Below are 18,679 nucleotides of genomic sequence, written 5' to 3' on the forward strand. Positions count from 1 at the left end.
CAGCAGGTGGATCAGGCTGCCAAGATTGAAGTGTCTTAGGTGGACCTGGACAGGCAACATAAGGGTGAGCTATTTATGGCTTGGTGGGCCCATGATACTTTAGGCCATCAGGGAAGACGTGCAACATATCGTGATTAAGGGGTGGAATTGACCATGGACACTATCGCACAGATCATCCATGAATGTGAAATATGTGCTGCAATCGAGCAAGCCAAGCGGTTAAAGCCCCTTTGGTATGGAGGGCGATGGCTGAAATATAAATATGGGGAGGCCTGGCAGATTGACTATCTCATGCTCCCGCAAACTTGCTGTCCTGGGTTCAGCTGGGATAGAGTTAATTTTTACAGGAACCTGGGAGGTGGGGGGGCATAGCCGGGGCAGCTGACCTGAACTAGCCAAGGAGCTATTCCATACCATGTGACATCATGCCCAGTATATACATGGGGAGTGGGTCGGGGGGAGGGCTCTCCTGCTCTCGACTTTCGGTGGGGGAAGTGGCGGAGCGTCGGGTCCCGGGTGGTGAGCAGTTGCACTGTGCATCACTCTTTTCTGTATACTCTTTCATTAGTACCGTCGTTGTTGTTGTTGTAACTTTTTTTGCGTTGTCCCAGTAAACTGCCCTTATCCCAACCCTCGAGGTTCCAGTTTTTTTTCTTTTCTCTCCTCCGTCTCCCCCCTATCCCACCGGAGGGGGCGGGAGGAGTGAGCGAGCGGCTGCGTGGTCCTTTGTTACCGGCTGGGCTGAAACCACGACAGTGGGCTCCTCTCTCCACAGATCCGCAGGTCCTGCCAGGAGCCTGCTCCAGCGCGGGGTTCCCACGGGGTCACAGCCTCTTTCGGGAACCCACCTGCTCCGGCGTGGGGTCCTCCCCGGGCTGCAGGTGGATATCTGCTCCACCGTGGACCTCCCTGGGCTGCAGGGGGACAGCCTGCCTCACCATGGTCTTCCCCATGGGCTGCAGGGGAATCTCTGCTCCGGCGCCTGGAGCATCTCCTCCCCCTCCTTCTTCACTGACCTTGGTGTCTGCAGGGTTGTTTCTCTTACATGTTCTCACTCCTCTCTCCGGCTGCAGTTTCTGTTGCACGGCAACTTTTTTTTCCTTCTTAAATATGTTATCACAGAGGTGTTACCACTATCACTGATTGGCTCGGCCTTGGCCAGCAGCGGGTCCATCTTGGAGTCGGCTGGCATGGGCTCTGTCAGACAAAGGGGAATCTTCTAGCAGCTTCTTACAGAAGCCACCCTTGTAACCCCTGCACTACCAAAACCTTGCCTCAGAAGCCCAATACAGCCATACACGGGATTGCTTTTGATGACGGACCTCGGTGCACTTGGTGGTTGATGCGGAAGGATGGGGAAGTTCGATGTGTACCTCAAGGGGATTTGATTTTGGGTGAGAATAGCCAGTGAGTTAGACTGTATGATGTTAATTGCTAAATAACCCTGCCACTGTATGTCATTATATCTATAGTGGCTATATGCCGTATCAAGGGTATTACAGTAAGAATTACCCAAATGACTGAAGGATGGACTTTGATGAAACCGAGCCAAGTGCAGCGGTGATAGAACTTGAACTGGCTTCAGCAACTTCCTGAAGATCGACATCTTCAAACTGCAGATCGTAGGCATGGGTTGCACTAAATACACCAACCACGAGCTCCAGAGGCAGCATGCAACAATCCAACACCTCACACCATCTCTCTTACCCTGAAGGACTGTTATGACAGATGGAGCCCCAAAGTCATGGATTAAATGAACTCAACGGACACATTAGAGGGATGGCGCATAGACTAAGGGAATTATATCCGTGTGGGTGTGTGGGGGTGTGTATATATATATCTCGAAGACAGGGAAAGTGGAGGTGATTAATTGGAAAGTGTAGGATCTGGGCATGATGTAGATGGTATAGAATAAGGGGTGGATAATGTCCTGGTTTTGGTGGGGATAGAGTTAATTTTCACAGGAATTAATTAGTTAGTTTTCCCAGGAAGCTGGGAGGGGGCACAGCCAGGACAGCTGACCTGAACTAGCCAAGGGGATATTCCATACCATGTGACATCATGCTCGGTATATAAATGGGGAGCCGGCTGGGGGGTTGTGGTGGAATTGCAGCAGGGGGAGTGGCGGAGCATCAGGTTCTGGGTGGTGAGCAATTGCATTGTGCATCACTCATTTTGTATATTCTTTTATTAGTACTATTGTTATTATTGTAACTTCTCTCCTTGTGTGGTCCCAGTAAACTGTCCTTATCTCAACCCATGAGGTTCTACCTTTTTTTTTGTATTATTATTTTTCTTCTCTCCTTTCTGATTCTCCTCCCCATCCCATCGGAGGGGGCGGGGGGGGAGGAGTGAGCAAGCGGCCTCGTGGTGCTTTGTTGCCGGCTGGGCTTAAACCATGACAGCAGTTATCAATTTTGGTAAATTTGGTATAGGTAATTTGAGTTTATTTCCATCTGGAATACAATGTAACTTTGCATTCAGCTTACAAAGAAGACCCCTTCCCAGCAAGTTGACAGGAGTGTCCTGTACAACTATAAAAGAGTGGGAGGTGGTGAGAGGTCCCACTTGTACTTTCAAGTTATTCAGGCGTGGTATAGTGTGCACAGATCCTTCTAGTCCTACTGTCCTTTCATCACCAATTATTTTTGCTTGTTTAGGTTTTATATTTAAAGTAGAAAAGGTTGCCCCTGTATCTATCAGACAGGGATAATTATGTCCATCAACTGAAAGGTTTAAGACTGGATCCTCATAAGAAGAGGGGGAAAATATTTCATATTTAGAGGCTTCTGTAGTATCTGCACAATAGATCCCCACTAACCAACAGCCCTGGGTAAAATTGAATTGCTCCTGTCGCATAGTGGGGAAAGATTGCACCTTAGAATTGAATGGTCTTTTTGGGAAGCCCTTTGGATGTACTGGGCATTCCCGTTTCCAATGACTCTGTTGTCCACAATAATTACAACAGTCTCCTGTTCCTCGAGGTCCATTGTTCCTAAAATTCCTCCCTCTGCTTCTGCCTTGGAGACAGAGTATCCCTGCCCCCTTAGTCTAGGATTGCTATTCAATGCTGCTGCCAATAGACTAGCTTTTTGTTCCTGTTCTTTCTTTTTTTTCTTTAGCTGTCTTTCATCTCTTCCATGAAATACAAATGTAGCGATGCTGACTATTTCATCCAATCCTTTGCCCTTCCATTCTAGCACATGTTTAGAAAAATATTTCCTAATATCTGGGGCTGACTGATCTACAAAGAAAGATACCATTAGAGTCTGATTTTCCTCATTTTCAGGGTTGACCCCTCCAAACATTCTCACTTGTTTAACCAGTCAGGCATAATATTCAGAGGGGTGTTCAGTATTACCTTGCTGGCATTCTTGGCCCTTAGCCCAATTTACAGTTGTCGTGGTTTAACCCCAGACAGCAACTAAGCACCACGCAGCCACTCACTCACTCCCCCCCACCCAGTGGGATGGGGGAGAAAATCAGGGAAAAGAAGTAAAACTCATGGGTTGAGATAAGAACGGTTTAATGGAACAGAAAAAAAAGAAACTAATAATGATAATGATAACACTAATAAAATGACAATAGTAATAACAAAAGGATTGGAATATACAAATGATGCACAATGCAATTGCTCACCACCCACCGATCGATGCCCCGTTAGTCCCCGAGCCGCGATCCCCTGCCCCCAGTTTCTATACTAGATGTGACATCACATGGTATGGAATACCCCGTTGGCCACTTTGGGTCAGCTGCCCTGGCTGTGTCCTGTGCCAACTTCTTGTGCCCCTCCAGCCTTCTTGCTGGCTGGGCAGGAGAAGCTGAAAAATCCTTGACTTTAGACTAAACATTACTTAGCAACAACTGAAAACATCAGTGTTATCAACAATCTTCTCATACCTAACTCAAAAACATAGCACTATACCAGCTTCTAGGAAGACAATTAACTCTATCCCAGCTGAAACCAGGACAACAGTCTTCCTGACAGTTCTAAGGATTCTAACAGTCCCCCTCTCACTCTTTGCAGCATATCTCTATCGGCTGGGAAATTGGGGTCTCATCCTGGGTCATTAGCTGGCCATGGGGTTCTGCCTGGTGCTTCCCTAGCCCATCTATGATTTGTTTCCGAAATTTTAATTTTCTCATCCAGAGTAAAGACTGCCTCAAATAGTTGCTGCACGTCAGCCCATGTAGGGTCATAAATGTGGAAAATGCTGCATATAGTTTGTACCACCTTCTCCAGATCATCCTGCAATTTGGGCATCTGTTGTTGCCGCAAGACCAAATCAGCGGGTGCAAATGGCCTGTGGATTGTTCCTGCAGCAAGCTGACCAGGTTCCAATCCCAGCCCTATCATTTTTTTGTTGGAAAGGTGCTTGAAAGCTGGGAGCAGTAGCAATAGCTGGTGCAGAAGCCAAAGCCAAGGCAGGAGAAGGGGTAGTAGGATAAGTAGGTGGAGCTGCTAGCTGAGGGTAAATTCCAGAATGCAGAGTTCTTTTTTTTTCCTGTTCGTTTGGAGATTTTTATTTATTTTGCATTCCAGAGGGGAAAATTTTCTTTGATACCTGTAATTATCCCAGACATACCAATAATCCATTTGTGATGGGAACCGCTCTTCTAATTGCTGGCGTAAATAACTCAGCTTAATATTATCAAAAGAATCAGACTGTGGCCACGTTTGGTCCGCATCACCAAAGGTAGTCACTTCTGGCCAATTTTCCTGACATAATTCTATAGCTTGGGCTTTTGACAATCCAGCTGTCCCATCAATAGATTTCCAGTGTTGCAACAATTCATCTACCAGTGACTTCTTCACTATACTTTGTCCTCCTCCCATTATTACAAAAAATCGCCTCCTTACTGCCAAACAAGATCCATGATCCACTACCCCTGTGCCTGAGTATCTTGAGGTGAACTCACCCACAGGCCAGCAGGGCAGATCGTCAGTGTCCGGGCAGTAATGAGATGTTGGATCAGGCGAGTCAGCTAAGTCCCACCTGGGTTGCCAAACTGTCATGAAAATTTCACAACTGGCCTGTGCCAATGGAGGAGAGAGGCTAGAACGCAAAGTATAGAATTGCAAGAGTAATTCTTTATTCATGCACATGAGGTGTCCCATTCAAATTGGGGCACCCTGAATGCGGTTTTACTCTTATACCTTTCAAGCATTCAGGTACAACATGATTTGGCCAATCACTACTTAACACACACACTGCTATTTTGAAAAGCAACTATAAGTCTATGGTGTCATCATCCATCTGCTTCTTTCTTGATCTAGGTATCCCTGGAGTTGGTCTTGCTACAGTTACTTCTCTATGATGCCAGATAATGGGAGGGTTTCACAGAAGTGTTTGGAGGGGCTAGGATGCTGGCATTATCTTGGTAGTCCAGGGATATCCTTTCTTCTTCGTGGATGGCTTTAAGATTCTGAGAAACAAAAGGTCCTTATCTTCAAGGTGGAGGCTGTCCTCCTTGCAGTGAGCTGAGGCCCTTCAGTTATGCTGACTTAACCATGTTTATGCAGTATACAGTGTAAAATATATATCTCTTAAAAAGCTAATACAATTTCATACTATTAGGAAAGTTCATACAATTTCATACTATAAAACACTAATTGGTACAATGGTTAGGGAATGCGATTTTCCTAACAAAGCTCTTCCTGTTGCTCTTGACATTCCTTGCAAGTCTCAACTCCAACTGAGCTTTAACTTTCCTGATACCATCCCTATATGCCTGGGCAATGTTTCTCAATTCCTCCTCTGTAGCCTGTCTCTGCTTTTATCCTCTGCATGCTGCCTTTATGTGTTGGAGCTCCATTATTAGTGCCCTATACTTCTGCAGAGCTTGCTTTCCTTCAGCACAGTATAATTCCATTTACCTGAAAGTTTTATCTATACCTGATAAAAGCTTTTGGGTCTCAGGAGACATCCGTCTGGCAAACAAGGAAAGAGATCAGCTCTAGAAGGCATGTCAGGCAAAAAGAGTTTTTTCTAATGATTTCAGTGCTATACTTCCCATAAAGCCATACCTTCCAATTCTAGCTGTTTTCTTCAGATTAAATGGTTTAAAGAGGCACATAAATATATGCCTCAATATACTGTAGCCTCAGAAAATCAATAGAATATGGTAGAAACTGCATTTAAGCAAAGTTGAATTATCTAGACCATTTATCTAAAGCAGCTTTGAATTTTACAGAAGATCTTCTATTCCTAAGATACATGTATTCATGTAAGCATGGTATGTTTATCTTCCATTTCCTAGAAATACTACCTTACAAATATTTTAATTGCCTTTAATTTACTATGATGAAATAATCATTCTCCTATACCTACTAACAGTGTTTTGAAACTATAAGCTACCCTGTGCTGCTCCCACAGTGAGCAAGAAGTCTGAAATAACAAGCTTTATTCCTTCCTTTGATTTCTTTTTCCTCTTCCCATGCTCTCCAGGCTTGCATGCCCTTCTAACTCCCTGTCCTGGGTTCAGTTGGGATAGAGTTAATTTTCACAGGAACCTGGGAGGGAGCACAGCCAGGACAGCTGACCTGAACTAGCCAAGGAGCTATTCCATACCATGTGACATCATGCCCAGTATATAAATGGGGAGCGGGCTGAGGGGAGCTCTCTGCTCTCAGTATCGGAAGTGGCAGAGTGACGGGTTCTGGGTGGTGAGCAGTTGCACTGTGCATCACTCGTTTTGTATATTATTTTATTAGTACCGTTGTTGTAACTTCTGTTTTTGTGTCGTCCCAGTAAACTGTCCTTATCTCAACCCACGAGGTTCCGTGGTTTTTTTTTTTGGTTTTTTTTTTTTTTTTTTTTTTCTCCTTTCTGATTCTCCTCCCCCTCCCACCGGAGGGGGGCGGGAGGAGTGAGCGAGCGGCTGCGTGGTCCTTTGTTACCGGCTGGGCTGAAACCACGACGCTCCCTCTCTCCACAGTGATGTAGCCTTTCTATCTCTCTTACCTGTTGTCTTAAATGTCCGATAAACCCTTTGTAATTGTCCTGGTTTTGGCTGGGCGGGAGTTAATTTTCTTCCTAGTACCTGGTACAGTGTGTTTTGGATTTAGTGTGAGAATAACGTTGATAACACACTGATGTTTTAGTTGTTGCTAAGTAGCCCTTATCCTAAGTTAAGGATTTTTCAGTTCCCCATGCTCTGCCAGCAAGCAGGCGTACAAGAAGCTGGGAGGGAGTATAGCCAGGACAACTGACCCGAACTAGCCAAAGATAGAACATCATGCTCAGTATATAAGCTGGGGGGAGTTGGCTGGGAGGGGTGGATTGCTGCTTGGGCATTGGTCAGCAGGTGGTGAGCATTGTGTATCACTTACCTTTTCTTGGGTTTTATTCCTTTTTTTTTGTTATATTCCTTTTTATTACAATTATTATTATATTTTATTATTATCATTAGTATTTTATTTTAGTTATTAAACTGTTCTTAACCCATGAGTTTTACTACTTTTTTTTTTTTATTCTCTCCCCCATCCCACTGGGTGGGGGGGAAGTGAGTGAGTGGCTGTGTGGTGTTTAGTTGCTGGCTGGGGTTAAACCATGACACCTAAGTCAGTGTTACATCCTCTGAACATGTAGTTTTATCAACATCCAATAGACAGAAAGTCTGATCTAAAGTTTGGACATGCAAAAATATATAAATATTTAATCTTGAGGTTCAGTGACCCACAAATTTGCAAAACTGAATGCAAGTCAAAGTTTGGATTTCAAGTTCACCCTATGTTTATAGGTGGTCACAACCAATAAAGTCTGTGAGAAAGACAGCAAACCTTCAGGTAGACCATAGAACAAAGATTTTATCCCATATACAACAAATCCCTTCATGTCTCAGTTGTCTGGAAAACATGTTTCAATCTGATATCTTTGTATACTATAGAGATTCCTCTGCTTTTAGTAAATACAGTTCATAAATACCCAAAATTTAAGAATTTTAAATCAATGAAACTCACAAGAAATAGAATTTATTTACACTGTAATCTCACAGAAAAAAAATCCACCATCAAGCACAGAATTATCCCATTTTTTAAAAAACTGACTTATCACTGCAGACAATTCATTAAGTCAGATAACCTATTAAAAAAAAAGTTGCCAACTAGTGCCTTAATAGTTGTTTAGGTATAAAAGTGTAAGTAGACAATAGCCAATGAATCCAGAAGATAGCTAAAAAGGGAGTGTGAGATTAAAAAACCAAATGGCTGCTTGTGATGGATGCACCCCACTGAGTGAGTGAACAGTACTTTGGTTCAGGCATCACCGATAAGTAGCCCTGACTGAAATCAGCCTTTCTGTGCAAACCTTGAGACTTGTGCTAGGGCATACCTTCTCAGGAACTAAGGAGTCTAGGCCATGTCTTATCAGGAGCTAGCAGTGCCAGCCTGAGCTGGGACTAGACAAAACTAAAACTGCTACAGCTGCACTCCTGCACATACACCAAAGGGGGGCTTGACTACAAGTCAATCATTTTATGCTATAAATATCTGTAGCCCCACCCCAGCCCATTGAGCTCTCCTGTCCGGCAGCAGGCTGCATGGCAGTGATCTCCCCCTTGAGCAGGGACACCTCTTAAGGTTACTCCTTGAGGTTGGGAGACCCTTTACCCAGCATCTGATATCTATAATGAGATAAGCAACATTTTACATTAGGCCCAAAGTATATTGTATGTTAGCAACATTTACATATCCAGCTACAGCTTAATTATAAGTGTAGTAAGTAGTAAAATGTTTGACCACTGTCTAAATTATCGTTTAAATAATCATTTAGATAATTGTCAATCACTTTAATTACCATTCAATTATTTCTTAATCACCATTTGATTACCATTTAATTTTCATTCAATCGTCAATTAACTATTATTTGATCATTGTTTAATCATTAATAAACCCCTTTTAGTTAACCCCACAACGATGACTTCTCTTAATAATTCACCTGTGACTGCTGCACGTGCAAGTTTAAACGGAACCGTTAATTAGGGACGGAGGTGTCTGTTATTAGGATAAGTGGATGGGGGAAGGCTTTGTTTCCTCTATCTCCTTGCATGTAGCCAGTTGTTACCGCTCTGGACGTGGCTCCTTCCGCTTCCCCACCCCCCTGGAGGGTAAGCGACGTTCTCTGACTATGTGTGGAGTCTCTGTCCATTCCTGTATAGTTCCCCCGTCTCGGGGAGGGGGAGGTTAGTGACTCTGCAGACAATCGCGGTGGTACCGTGAGCCACCTTGTGTGTGCCTCGTCCTCTCTTTTCCCTCCCCAGCCGTCTCCGCATAGGAGCGCGCAGGCCTCGGCAGCAGCCAGGAGGAGGCGGAGCTGACGCGAGCGGACCGGCGGGTTCGGGTTCCTCCTTCCTCCACCTTTCTTCCCCAGTTCTTTCTCTTTCTTGCGCCTTCCTTTCGTCCTTCTGCGCGTCTCGTTCCGCGCTGCTGCCGCAGAAAGGAAGCGGTGGTAGTGCCGCCAGCTTTGTGCCCCACACCCTCTTGCCCTTCGCTCTCCCAGAAACAGTCCAGAGCCACCTGCAGCGCCTCCGACACCGGCCGTGGGGTTTCTCGCTCCCCCCCCCCCCCCCCCCCCCCCCCCCCCCCCCAGGAGCAGGTACGCGGGCGCTGCGGGGCGGCTGGGGGGGATGTGGGCTCGGTTTCTGAGAGCTGTTAGCGTGGTGGCGGTGTGCGCAGAGGAGCGGCGCGGGGGGGCGCTTAGACCTCCCCGCGGCGTTTCTGCCGCCTTCCGCGAGGCGAGGGGTGGTAGGGCGTCTCTCGTCTCCCCTGGCGGTGTCCTTTCTCTCGCTCTCTGATGCGGTGGGTGCTGCGGAGGGAGGCCGCGGGCCGGGCTGGCGCACACCCCACTCTCCCCTTAGTGTGGCAGACAAAGGGAGCGAGACAGTGAGGCTTCCTCAGTCCTCGCTGAGAGAAGGGCGGTGGGGGGTGAGGGGAGCCGCGCGGCAGCCCCTGCCGAACATGATTCAGGGGTTTGTGAGAGGCCCTGTAGCGGCGGGGAGTGCCCCCGGGCTCCACACTTCCGGCTTGGCACCATCTCCTGTTTTTTTTGTTTGTTTTTTTTTTGTTTGTTTGGTTGTTTTGGGGGGGTGTGGTGGTGTGTGGTGGTTTTGTTTTCCTCCTTAGCCCGGCAGCCTCCGGGTCTTTTGTGTTCCGGTGTCCTCGGTGCGGGGGGGGGGGGAGGGAGAAGGCAACTAAAACGTATCATGCTTTGAGCACTTGGTGCTGCCTTCCCTTTTGTCTGACTCATTGAGCTGGATTTAATTGTCATTGGGAAATGCCCGGTTTTGATCCGTGTTCTTCGCATTTACTACGTCTTTTTGCTTCACCTAGAACGCTGTTAGAGAGGCGTATACCTGAAACATACTTGCTGTTTGATTTTTGGGGGTTTTTTTGTGGTCCATATTCTAGCTGAGGATATTCAGATAAACAAGTATTTATTTAACCAGCCAGTTTAGCCCTATCGCTGACTCAATTCCAAGGTTTTATTATTGGTTTAAAATTAGCTTGCATTTGTATTCCCTTTATATTAAGTATTAGGATAACTTTAAGTGCATTTATTATGCACTTAGTGCATAAGTGTTAGGATTCGCTTGTAGTTTATTGGAAGTGCATTCGGTGTGCAAGAAAGAGCTTAGTTATATTGATCATTCAAATAATCTGAGTATCTGCCGTTATTAAAGTTGACTATGCTTCAGCTTAGTTGTGATTTGGAACTAAAAATGTCTTAGTTATGAGACTTTGTTAACTTCAATAATAATAAACTATTTATGTTCCCCTTTAGTTTAGCTGGGTAAATTTGCTAGTAACTGTGAAGGTCAGTGATGTAAATTACTGTTTGAGTTGACATGCTGGATAAAATAGCTCCTTTTTATATTGGGAGGTCAGGGTTAAACAGGGACATCTCTGAGGGTTAAGACTTTCTCCTTTTGGGGGTAGAAGAGATCTTTATATTTTTTGCAAAGGTTTGGTTGTAACCACCCAACCAAAAGGTTGGGGAATGCATTTGTAAGGCCATGAGAGAGTAATCATCTCTTAGGTCTCTGATCATAGCCAGGTGTTTTCTGTTTTTGCTGTGAAATAGGGATGCAATTGTCTGAGATGACTACTTCATGATGCTGCATTTTCTTTATTGAATTTAAGTATTTGCACTCCCTCTTTCTCTAGAGAAGAAGCTGTAGGCATGTTAATCAAATTTCATATTTTCTTCTTACAGTGGCTGTATGCTCGGCTGCTTCAGTTCTGTGGGATGTTGGAGTTGGCAGCCTTCAGAGATATAAATAGAAGCTGATTTCAGAGGCCCCTGTTGATAAGGTTTTGTGTCTGAGCCTTTAGTTTAGCCTGTCACACTGCAGCCTTGTGACAGGTGGAAGCTAATGCACTCACCCATGTGACCCAAGTTTCTGAGAAAAGTTCAGGAAAGCAGATATGTGATGGTATTAGCTAGTTTTTCAGGGAAATAGAACTGAATTTGTAAGGCCTTAGCTAGTTAGTGATCTTAGTAGAAAAGCTTGTAGGGAAGAATTGGAGAAGTCTGTAATCTGTCTCTTCCAAAAACTTTACTTTCACTGTTGGTTCAAAAGATTAAATGGCATATTTTGGTGTCCTGGTTAGCAGATTAAATTCTGGAAAGTATATTATAACCTAGTCAGGAGATACTTGGACCTTAGAGTGTGAAAAAGCACAATTTCTTAAGCATTGGATAACAACTTGATCTTTCAATCAGGAGCATGTATTTCCAGTAGTGAGACTGCTGACAAAGGAGCCATGAAGACTCTTGTTTGTAATATGTTAATACCTGAAGCTAAACTTAGTAAGTGGTGAAACATGCTAATTTGAAAGTTGAGTGAGTCAATTGAGATTGATGGTGGTAGTGTATGTGATAGCACTTTGAGTGTACCTGCATAATAAGGGCAGAGGTACAGTCTGTATTTGTATTATAATAACATAGAGCTACAATAAAGATGAGAATTTTTTTTAGGTCTTGGATTTTCTGTTGCATCCATTGACTGGTGTATGGTTATAAAACTGCAATTTGAGAGGTATATGAGAATAAGTGTGAGTTTGCTTTGTAGTACTGAAACAAAGGTATAAATTGTTGAAGTCCCATTACCACCAGCAGGCAAACAGATTCATTTTACTCTTCTCCTGCTATTGATTTACTTTGATCCTAGAAGTTTAGATTAACTAGACAAATGCTGCTGTCAGTTACAGTTGTCATACTGTTGAGATATGTGGTTACAGCTTGTAGTGTGGCTGCTTTTAAGTTATAAAAAGCCTTTTCTTTATACACTAGAGTTAATTAGCATTTGGTATGTTTGAGTTATCATGAGCTTCAGCAGACAAAAATCCCTTATTGTGTCTGCCCTTAAAGAGGAAGGCAGTAATCTAGAGTTTTCACTAAAATGTCTCCAAGTGCCATAGGCAGTACTTCCACTAAATCTAATTTTTTGAAGGACAAGTGCAATATTCTTATGTGTCCTCAATTTGTAGTAGATTGCTTGATTACTGTATTCCAGTTTTATTGCCATTGGGAACTAAGGATTTGGTTACTATATCAGTTCTTCTACTACCTTTGTTTTGCGGAGGTTAACTACCAGTGAAGGTGAAGCATTTTTATTCCTAACTTTTGAAGTTGATGGCAGAGATGAAGGTTAGCGTTATCTACCTTTAGGAGGTGCAGAAGTCTGCCTATATCTTTAAGACAAAAGATTTAACTGGCTTTTTGGAAATGCGTAGGTTGTGTAAATGAATGCATTCAACAGTCTAAAATGGTTTTATTTTTCTTGGAAGAGTAAGATCTGGTCTAAGCTTATTTCAGAAATGCTTTTTGATCATCTGTTTTGAGGGCCTGTTGTATGCATGTTGTTGCCAGTTAATATTCAGTATTGGGCTTCATATGCAATTTAAGCAGAGTTAAAGGTCTTGTTACAGAAAATTCTCCTAAATATTAAAAAAACACCCCAGAAAACCAGTTTTAAAAGAGAACAAAAATCACTGAAGTATGGGCAACAGTCATTTAACAAATGTGTTGTGAAAGTACAAACTGCTAATAATGGGATTAGCATCAGAATGATGCAAGATCAACATTATTGAAAAAGTGGAGTTCTTTTGGAGTCTGCAAAAATAAGCTATGCTAATTACCAGAGTTGTTTAGTAGACCCGAACTTGGTCTTATTCTACTCATCTAGCTGTGTGGGGTTTTTTTTTTTCTACCCTGTAAGTGCTCAGAGGTTGGTAATAAAGTTTCTGTTGGCAGTTGAATTCGATTTGGTTGTAACCTGCACGCACAGCTCAGTCTGACAAGTATATTACTTCAGTATTACTATGTGTATTGGGTTTGTGTGGCAAGGTTTTGGTAGTGGGGGGCCACAGAGGTGGCTTCTGTGAGAATCTGGTAGAAGCTTCCCCTATGTCCAATAAAGCCGATGCCAGCTGGCTCCAAGATGGACCTGCTGCTGGCCAAGGCTGAGCCAATCGGCGACAGTGGTAGCACCTCTGGGATAACATGTTTAAGAAAGGGGGGAAAAAACTGCTGTGCAACAGCAGTTGGAGGAGAGGAGTGAGAATGTGAGAAAACCAACTCTGCAGACACCAAGGTCAGTGAAGAAGGAGGGGGAGGAGGTGCTCTATGTGCTGGAGCAGAGATTTTCCTGCAGCCCATGGTGAGGCAGGTTATCCTCCTGTAGCCCATGGAGGTTAATGGTGGAGCAGATATCCACCTGCAGCCTGTGGAGGACCCCACACTGGAGCAGGTGGATGTACCTGAAGGAGGCTGTGACCCCCATGGGAAACCTGTGCTGGAGCAGGTTCCTGGCAGGACCTGTGGAGAGAAGAGCCCATGCTGGAGCAGATTTTCTGGCAGGACTTGTGACCCTGTGTGGGACCCATGCTGAAGCAGCATGCTCCTGAAGGACTGTACCCCATGGAAGGGACCCACACTGGAGCAGTTTGTGAAGAACTGTATAGCCTGTGGGAAGGACCCATGTTGGAGAAGTTCATGAAGGACTGTCTCCCGTGGGAGGGACCCTGCACTGGAGCAGGGGAAGAGTGTGAGGAGGAAGGAGCAGCAGAGACAGCATGTGATGAACTGACTGCAACCCTAATTCCCTGTGCTACTGGGGGGGGGAGGAAGAGGTAGAGAAAATTGGGAGTGAAGTTGAGCCTGGGAAGAAAGGAGGGGTGGGGGGAAGGTGTTTTAAGATTTGGTTTTATTTTTCACTACCCTACTCTGTTTTGATTGGTAATAAATTAGTTTCCTTGAGTAGAGTCTGTTTTGCCTGTGATGGTAATTGCTGAGTGGTCTCTCCCTGTCCTTATCTCCACTCATGAGCCTTTCATCATATTTTTCTCCCCCTGTCCAGTTGAGGAGGGGGAGTGATAGAGCAGCTTGGTGGGCACCCGATGTCCAGTCAAGGTCAACCCACTACTCTATGATAACGCTTTTTACCTCTCTTAGAGGTTCATAACGATTTTACTTATCAATACAATTGAAGTACTGAATTATATATTAACATCCATATAGTCATCTTTAAAAATGCTGATACACTTTTTGTGGGCGAGGTAAGCAGACCTACTTTAATTCTGTAGCCCTGTAATTGATTTTGGTGAAATGTGAGTTCCTAATGCAGTTCTTGATTTTATTTACAGCATTGAAATGGCTCAGGAGACAAACCAGACCCCAGGGCCCATGCTGTGTAGTACAGGATGTGGATTTTATGGAAATCCTAGGACAAATGGCATGTGTTCTGTTTGCTACAAAGAGCATCTTCAGCGTCAGCAGAATAGTGGTAGAATCAGCCCAATGGGTAAAGGTTTGAGTCCTTTTTTTTTTTTTTTTGTGTGTGTGTGTGTCTTGAAAATATAATGCATAGGTGATGAGAGGAATTGCAGAATGTATCTCAGGAGATCTAATAGCTGCATACTAAAACTATGACTGTTGAAGGGAATAATACTTTTAAATCACAGTAAAAATAAAAATGCATTTTTGTGTAATATATTTTGGCCCACTTGGTGTTGAGCCTTAATTTGCATTTCTACTTACCCTCTGCTATGTGTTCTTATACAATCCCTGTATTTTGGTCATTAACAACGTAGTCTGTCTTTAAGAAGACGCAGTAGAATGAGGAAATGGTTCATAACTGTATGCAAAACTACTTGACTAACTTGTATTCTATACTTTGGTTATAATTAACTTCTCAAATTTCTGTTATATAGGGACAGCTAGTGGTTCAAACAGTCCTACCTCAGACTCTGCATCTGTACAGAGAGCAGACACTAGCTTAAACAACTGTGAAGGTACTGCTAGTAGCACATCTGAAAAATCAAGGTAAGATTATAGAATCATTTAGGTTGGGAAAAGACCCTTAAGATCGAGTCCAACCATTAACCTAACACTACCAAGTCCACCACTAAACCATGTCCCTAAGCACTGCATCTACAGTCTTTTAAATATCTCTAGGGATGGTGACTCCACCACTTCCCTGGGCAGCCTGTTCCAATGTTTGACAACCCTTTCAGTGAAGAAATTTTTCCTAATATCCAGTCTAAACCTCCCCTGCTGCAACTTGAGGCTGTTCCCTCTTGTTTTGTCGCTTGTTACTTGGGAGAAGAGACCAACACCCACCTTGCTACAACCTCCTTTCAGGTAGTTGTAGAGCAATAAGGTCTCCCCTCAGCCTCCTTTTCTCCAGACTAAACAGCCCCAGTTCCCTCAGCTGTTCCTCATAAGACTTGTGCTCTAGACCCTTCACCAGATGAAGGTATTATTTTGAGGTTTGAATGAATGGTGAGTGTATAGCAAGTTAAAATAACATTGCAGTAACCTTGCCCTATTACAGTGAGTTTATGCAGAGGAAAAAGGGACAGTGTATCTGCCAGTGCTTTATGAATCTTTATAAATGAGAGCTAATTAGTGTTTGGTGTTGGACTACTGCATTTACAAGGACATTTCTGGTTTATCTGGGGAAATGTTTGCTACAGATTGCCTAGTTTCTTCTAGGGAAGAGAGACAGAAAAAGTACACGTTGGGAACATGTATTGGTAATAACTGATCAGGTAGTCTATTGATGGATTTTGACAGTTTAAGCTCTTATTATGAGCTCAAAACTAATGTAATTACCCATTTCACTGTATGTAAACAGAAATGTGCCTGTTGCCGCTTTGCCTGTAATGCAGCAAATGACAGAAATGAGCATTTCGAGAGAGGAAAAAGTATCACCGAAAACAGAGATGGAGCCAGGTATGTTTGCAGAGTAACACTGGGTACAACTGACTTAACAGAGGCTGACAATTTATTTACTTTCTCTTAAGTAGGCATATCCCTTTGTGGTGATAGTCTTGAGGAACTGTTAATTATGGATGCTTCTTGAGTATTGGTACTCTCAGAATCAAGAAAGATGATTAGTGCTAGAATATAGTTTTCAGACACATGTTCAATTTCAGTACATAACTTGATGCTTGAGGAGCATTTTGGCTATCAAACCTTCATTTTTAAAAGACAAATTGCATCTGGATGCAAGATGTTCAATTCTGAAGTCAGTGTTGATTTCTGTAAAATCTAGCAGCACAGTTCCTGCTGACTTGTAGCAATCAAAATGGTTTGTTGCATATGAAGAACAGAGTTCTTAATAAATTCTGTTCTACAGAAGGATGAGAGTGGGGGCGAAGGGAATACTTGATTTAAAATACTAACAAAGATTGCTAAAGGTTCTTGGACTAATTGAGTAATCAGTAGATATAACAAAAACATTGTTCTGTGGATATAGAATACATATGGCATTAATTGCTTAGTGAGAATGTTCAATTTAAGTTTTACTCCTGTTCAGGAAGGTTGTAGCTGTAGTATTTAAACTTTGAAGTGTAAAGTATTTCTTTGGTGGGAGGTGGGGAGGGACTGCTTTCCTACCTACTAATGAGTGATTGAATTCATGTTTTATTATGTAGCAGTTTATTCAAATGGGTATCTTAATGTATTTGTTCAATATCTATAGGTATTGATACTTGTTAATTTTAACAGTTCTGAAACAGTCTTAAAACATTAAAAGCTGATGTTTAATAGGAAAATCTCTTCACTACAGCTGAAGATAAAATGATTTTTTTGTTTTGAAAATCTGAGTTTAAAATTCCAGAAGGTACCACTCAGCATTATATAGATGCATCTTTGTCAATAAGACTGCTGTTACAGCTGATAGTTGCTCAGTGTTTGTACACAGGTTTTTACTATTGTAATTACGTCATGTTAAGTTAAAATTGTGACTTGAACTAAATTACAATTGCTTTTACTATATTCTTTTTTGGTTATGTACAGACTAAGGAGATGTTTACATGTTTCAGTTTCTTGTAACTTATATGAAGAGACTTATTGTATGTAACTTAGAAATTTATACTTTGTTAAAATATTTATAAACCCATATTGTTTTGTTATGAATTGCTACCTGAAAAAGTGACAGTCAGGAAAGAAATGTATAAAATGGTAGCAGTGGTCAAGTAATAGATTAATTTTGTCTTATTAAAACTACCAATAGGGATTTGTCATTTTGCCCACTGTAAAGGAGCAATCTTCTGTTTCTGTTGACTCAATATTCATTTTCTCACAACAAGGCAACTAAATGGTAGTGTCACACAGCACTCTATTGATTAGAACAGGGGAAAAAAAATCCCTAAAGGCAACTCAAGATAATAATCTTGCAGCTTGAAACTCAGAGTTGAAACGAGTCAAAGCTCTGCTAAAGCTTGTGTAGAGATCGTTGGGAAAACTACCATGGAAATTAATTTTGTTATAGAAGTTTTTTTCCAAATATTTGTCTTCCTTAGTACATAACCATAAATTCTTGAAACAGTCTTCAGCTGCTCTAAAACTAGAAGTTCATCAAGTTGGGGGCAGATTTTAGCACAGAATGGTGTCCTTAAACATGTCCTTACATACTATTCTTAGATTGCTATTGTGATTTAAGCCTAGCCAGCAACTAGGTACCATGTAGCTGCTTGCTCACTCCCTCCCGCACTCCCAGTGGGATGGGGAGGAGAATAGGAAAAAAAACCAGTAAAACTTGTGGGTTGAGATAAGAATGATTCAATAACTAAAGTAAAATAAAATGCAATACTAACAATAATAAAATATAATAGTTGTAATGAAAAGGAATATAATAAAAATAAAACCCAAGAGAAGACAAGTGATGCACAATGAAATTGCTCACCACCCGCAGACCGATGTCCGAGCAGCAATCTGCCTCTCCTGGCCAACTCCCCCTAGCTTATATACTGAGCATGATGTTCTATGGTATGGAATATCCCTTTGGCTAGTTTGGGTCAGTTGTCCTGGCTGTGTTCCCTCCCAGCTTCTTGTACGCCTGCTTGCTGGCAGAGCATGGGGAACTGAAAAATCCTTAACTTAGGATAAGGGCTACTTAGCAACAACTAAAACATCAGTGTGTTATCAACGTTATTCTCACACTAAATCCAAAACACACTGTACCAGCTACTAGGAAGAAAATTAATTCTAGCCTAGCTGAAACCAGGACAATGTCTGCCCCTTATTCTATACCATTTACATCATGCCCAGTTCCCACACTTCCTGATGCATTTCCAATTAATCACCACCACTTTTCCTGTCTTTTGATACATATACACAGATATCATTCCTGCAGTCTATGGGCCATCTCTATCAAATGTCTATTCAGT

General features: G+C 42.8%; 1 protein-coding gene across 7 annotated transcripts in view; it reads left to right on the plus strand.

Annotated features, from left to right (window-relative positions):
- Positions 1 to 499: 499 nt before the first annotated feature.
- Positions 500 to 18,679, plus strand: part of LOC121232762 (AN1-type zinc finger protein 5-like) — a 51,878-nt gene continuing 33,698 nt past the window's right edge. Inside the window, exons 1-4 of one of the 7 annotated variants that reach the window (XM_041121180.1) lie at positions 500 to 519; positions 14,648 to 14,811; positions 15,215 to 15,326; positions 16,141 to 16,238. In XM_041121180.1, the coding sequence (XP_040977114.1) occupies positions 14,655 to 14,811; positions 15,215 to 15,326; positions 16,141 to 16,238 (367 nt within the window). In that variant the 5' untranslated portion in view covers positions 500 to 519; positions 14,648 to 14,654. Of the gene's footprint in view, positions 520 to 9,365; positions 9,800 to 14,104; positions 14,130 to 14,365; positions 14,561 to 14,645; positions 14,812 to 15,214; positions 15,327 to 16,140; positions 16,239 to 18,679 lie in introns of those variants that run through there. The other 6 variants (XM_041121177.1, XM_041121178.1, XM_041121181.1 and 3 more) reach the window with 6 other exon arrangements.

The sequence above is a fragment of the Aquila chrysaetos genome, chromosome W, assembly GCF_900496995.4.
Source record: "Aquila chrysaetos chrysaetos chromosome W, bAquChr1.4, whole genome shotgun sequence".
NCBI lineage: Eukaryota > Metazoa > Chordata > Aves > Accipitriformes > Accipitridae > Aquila > Aquila chrysaetos.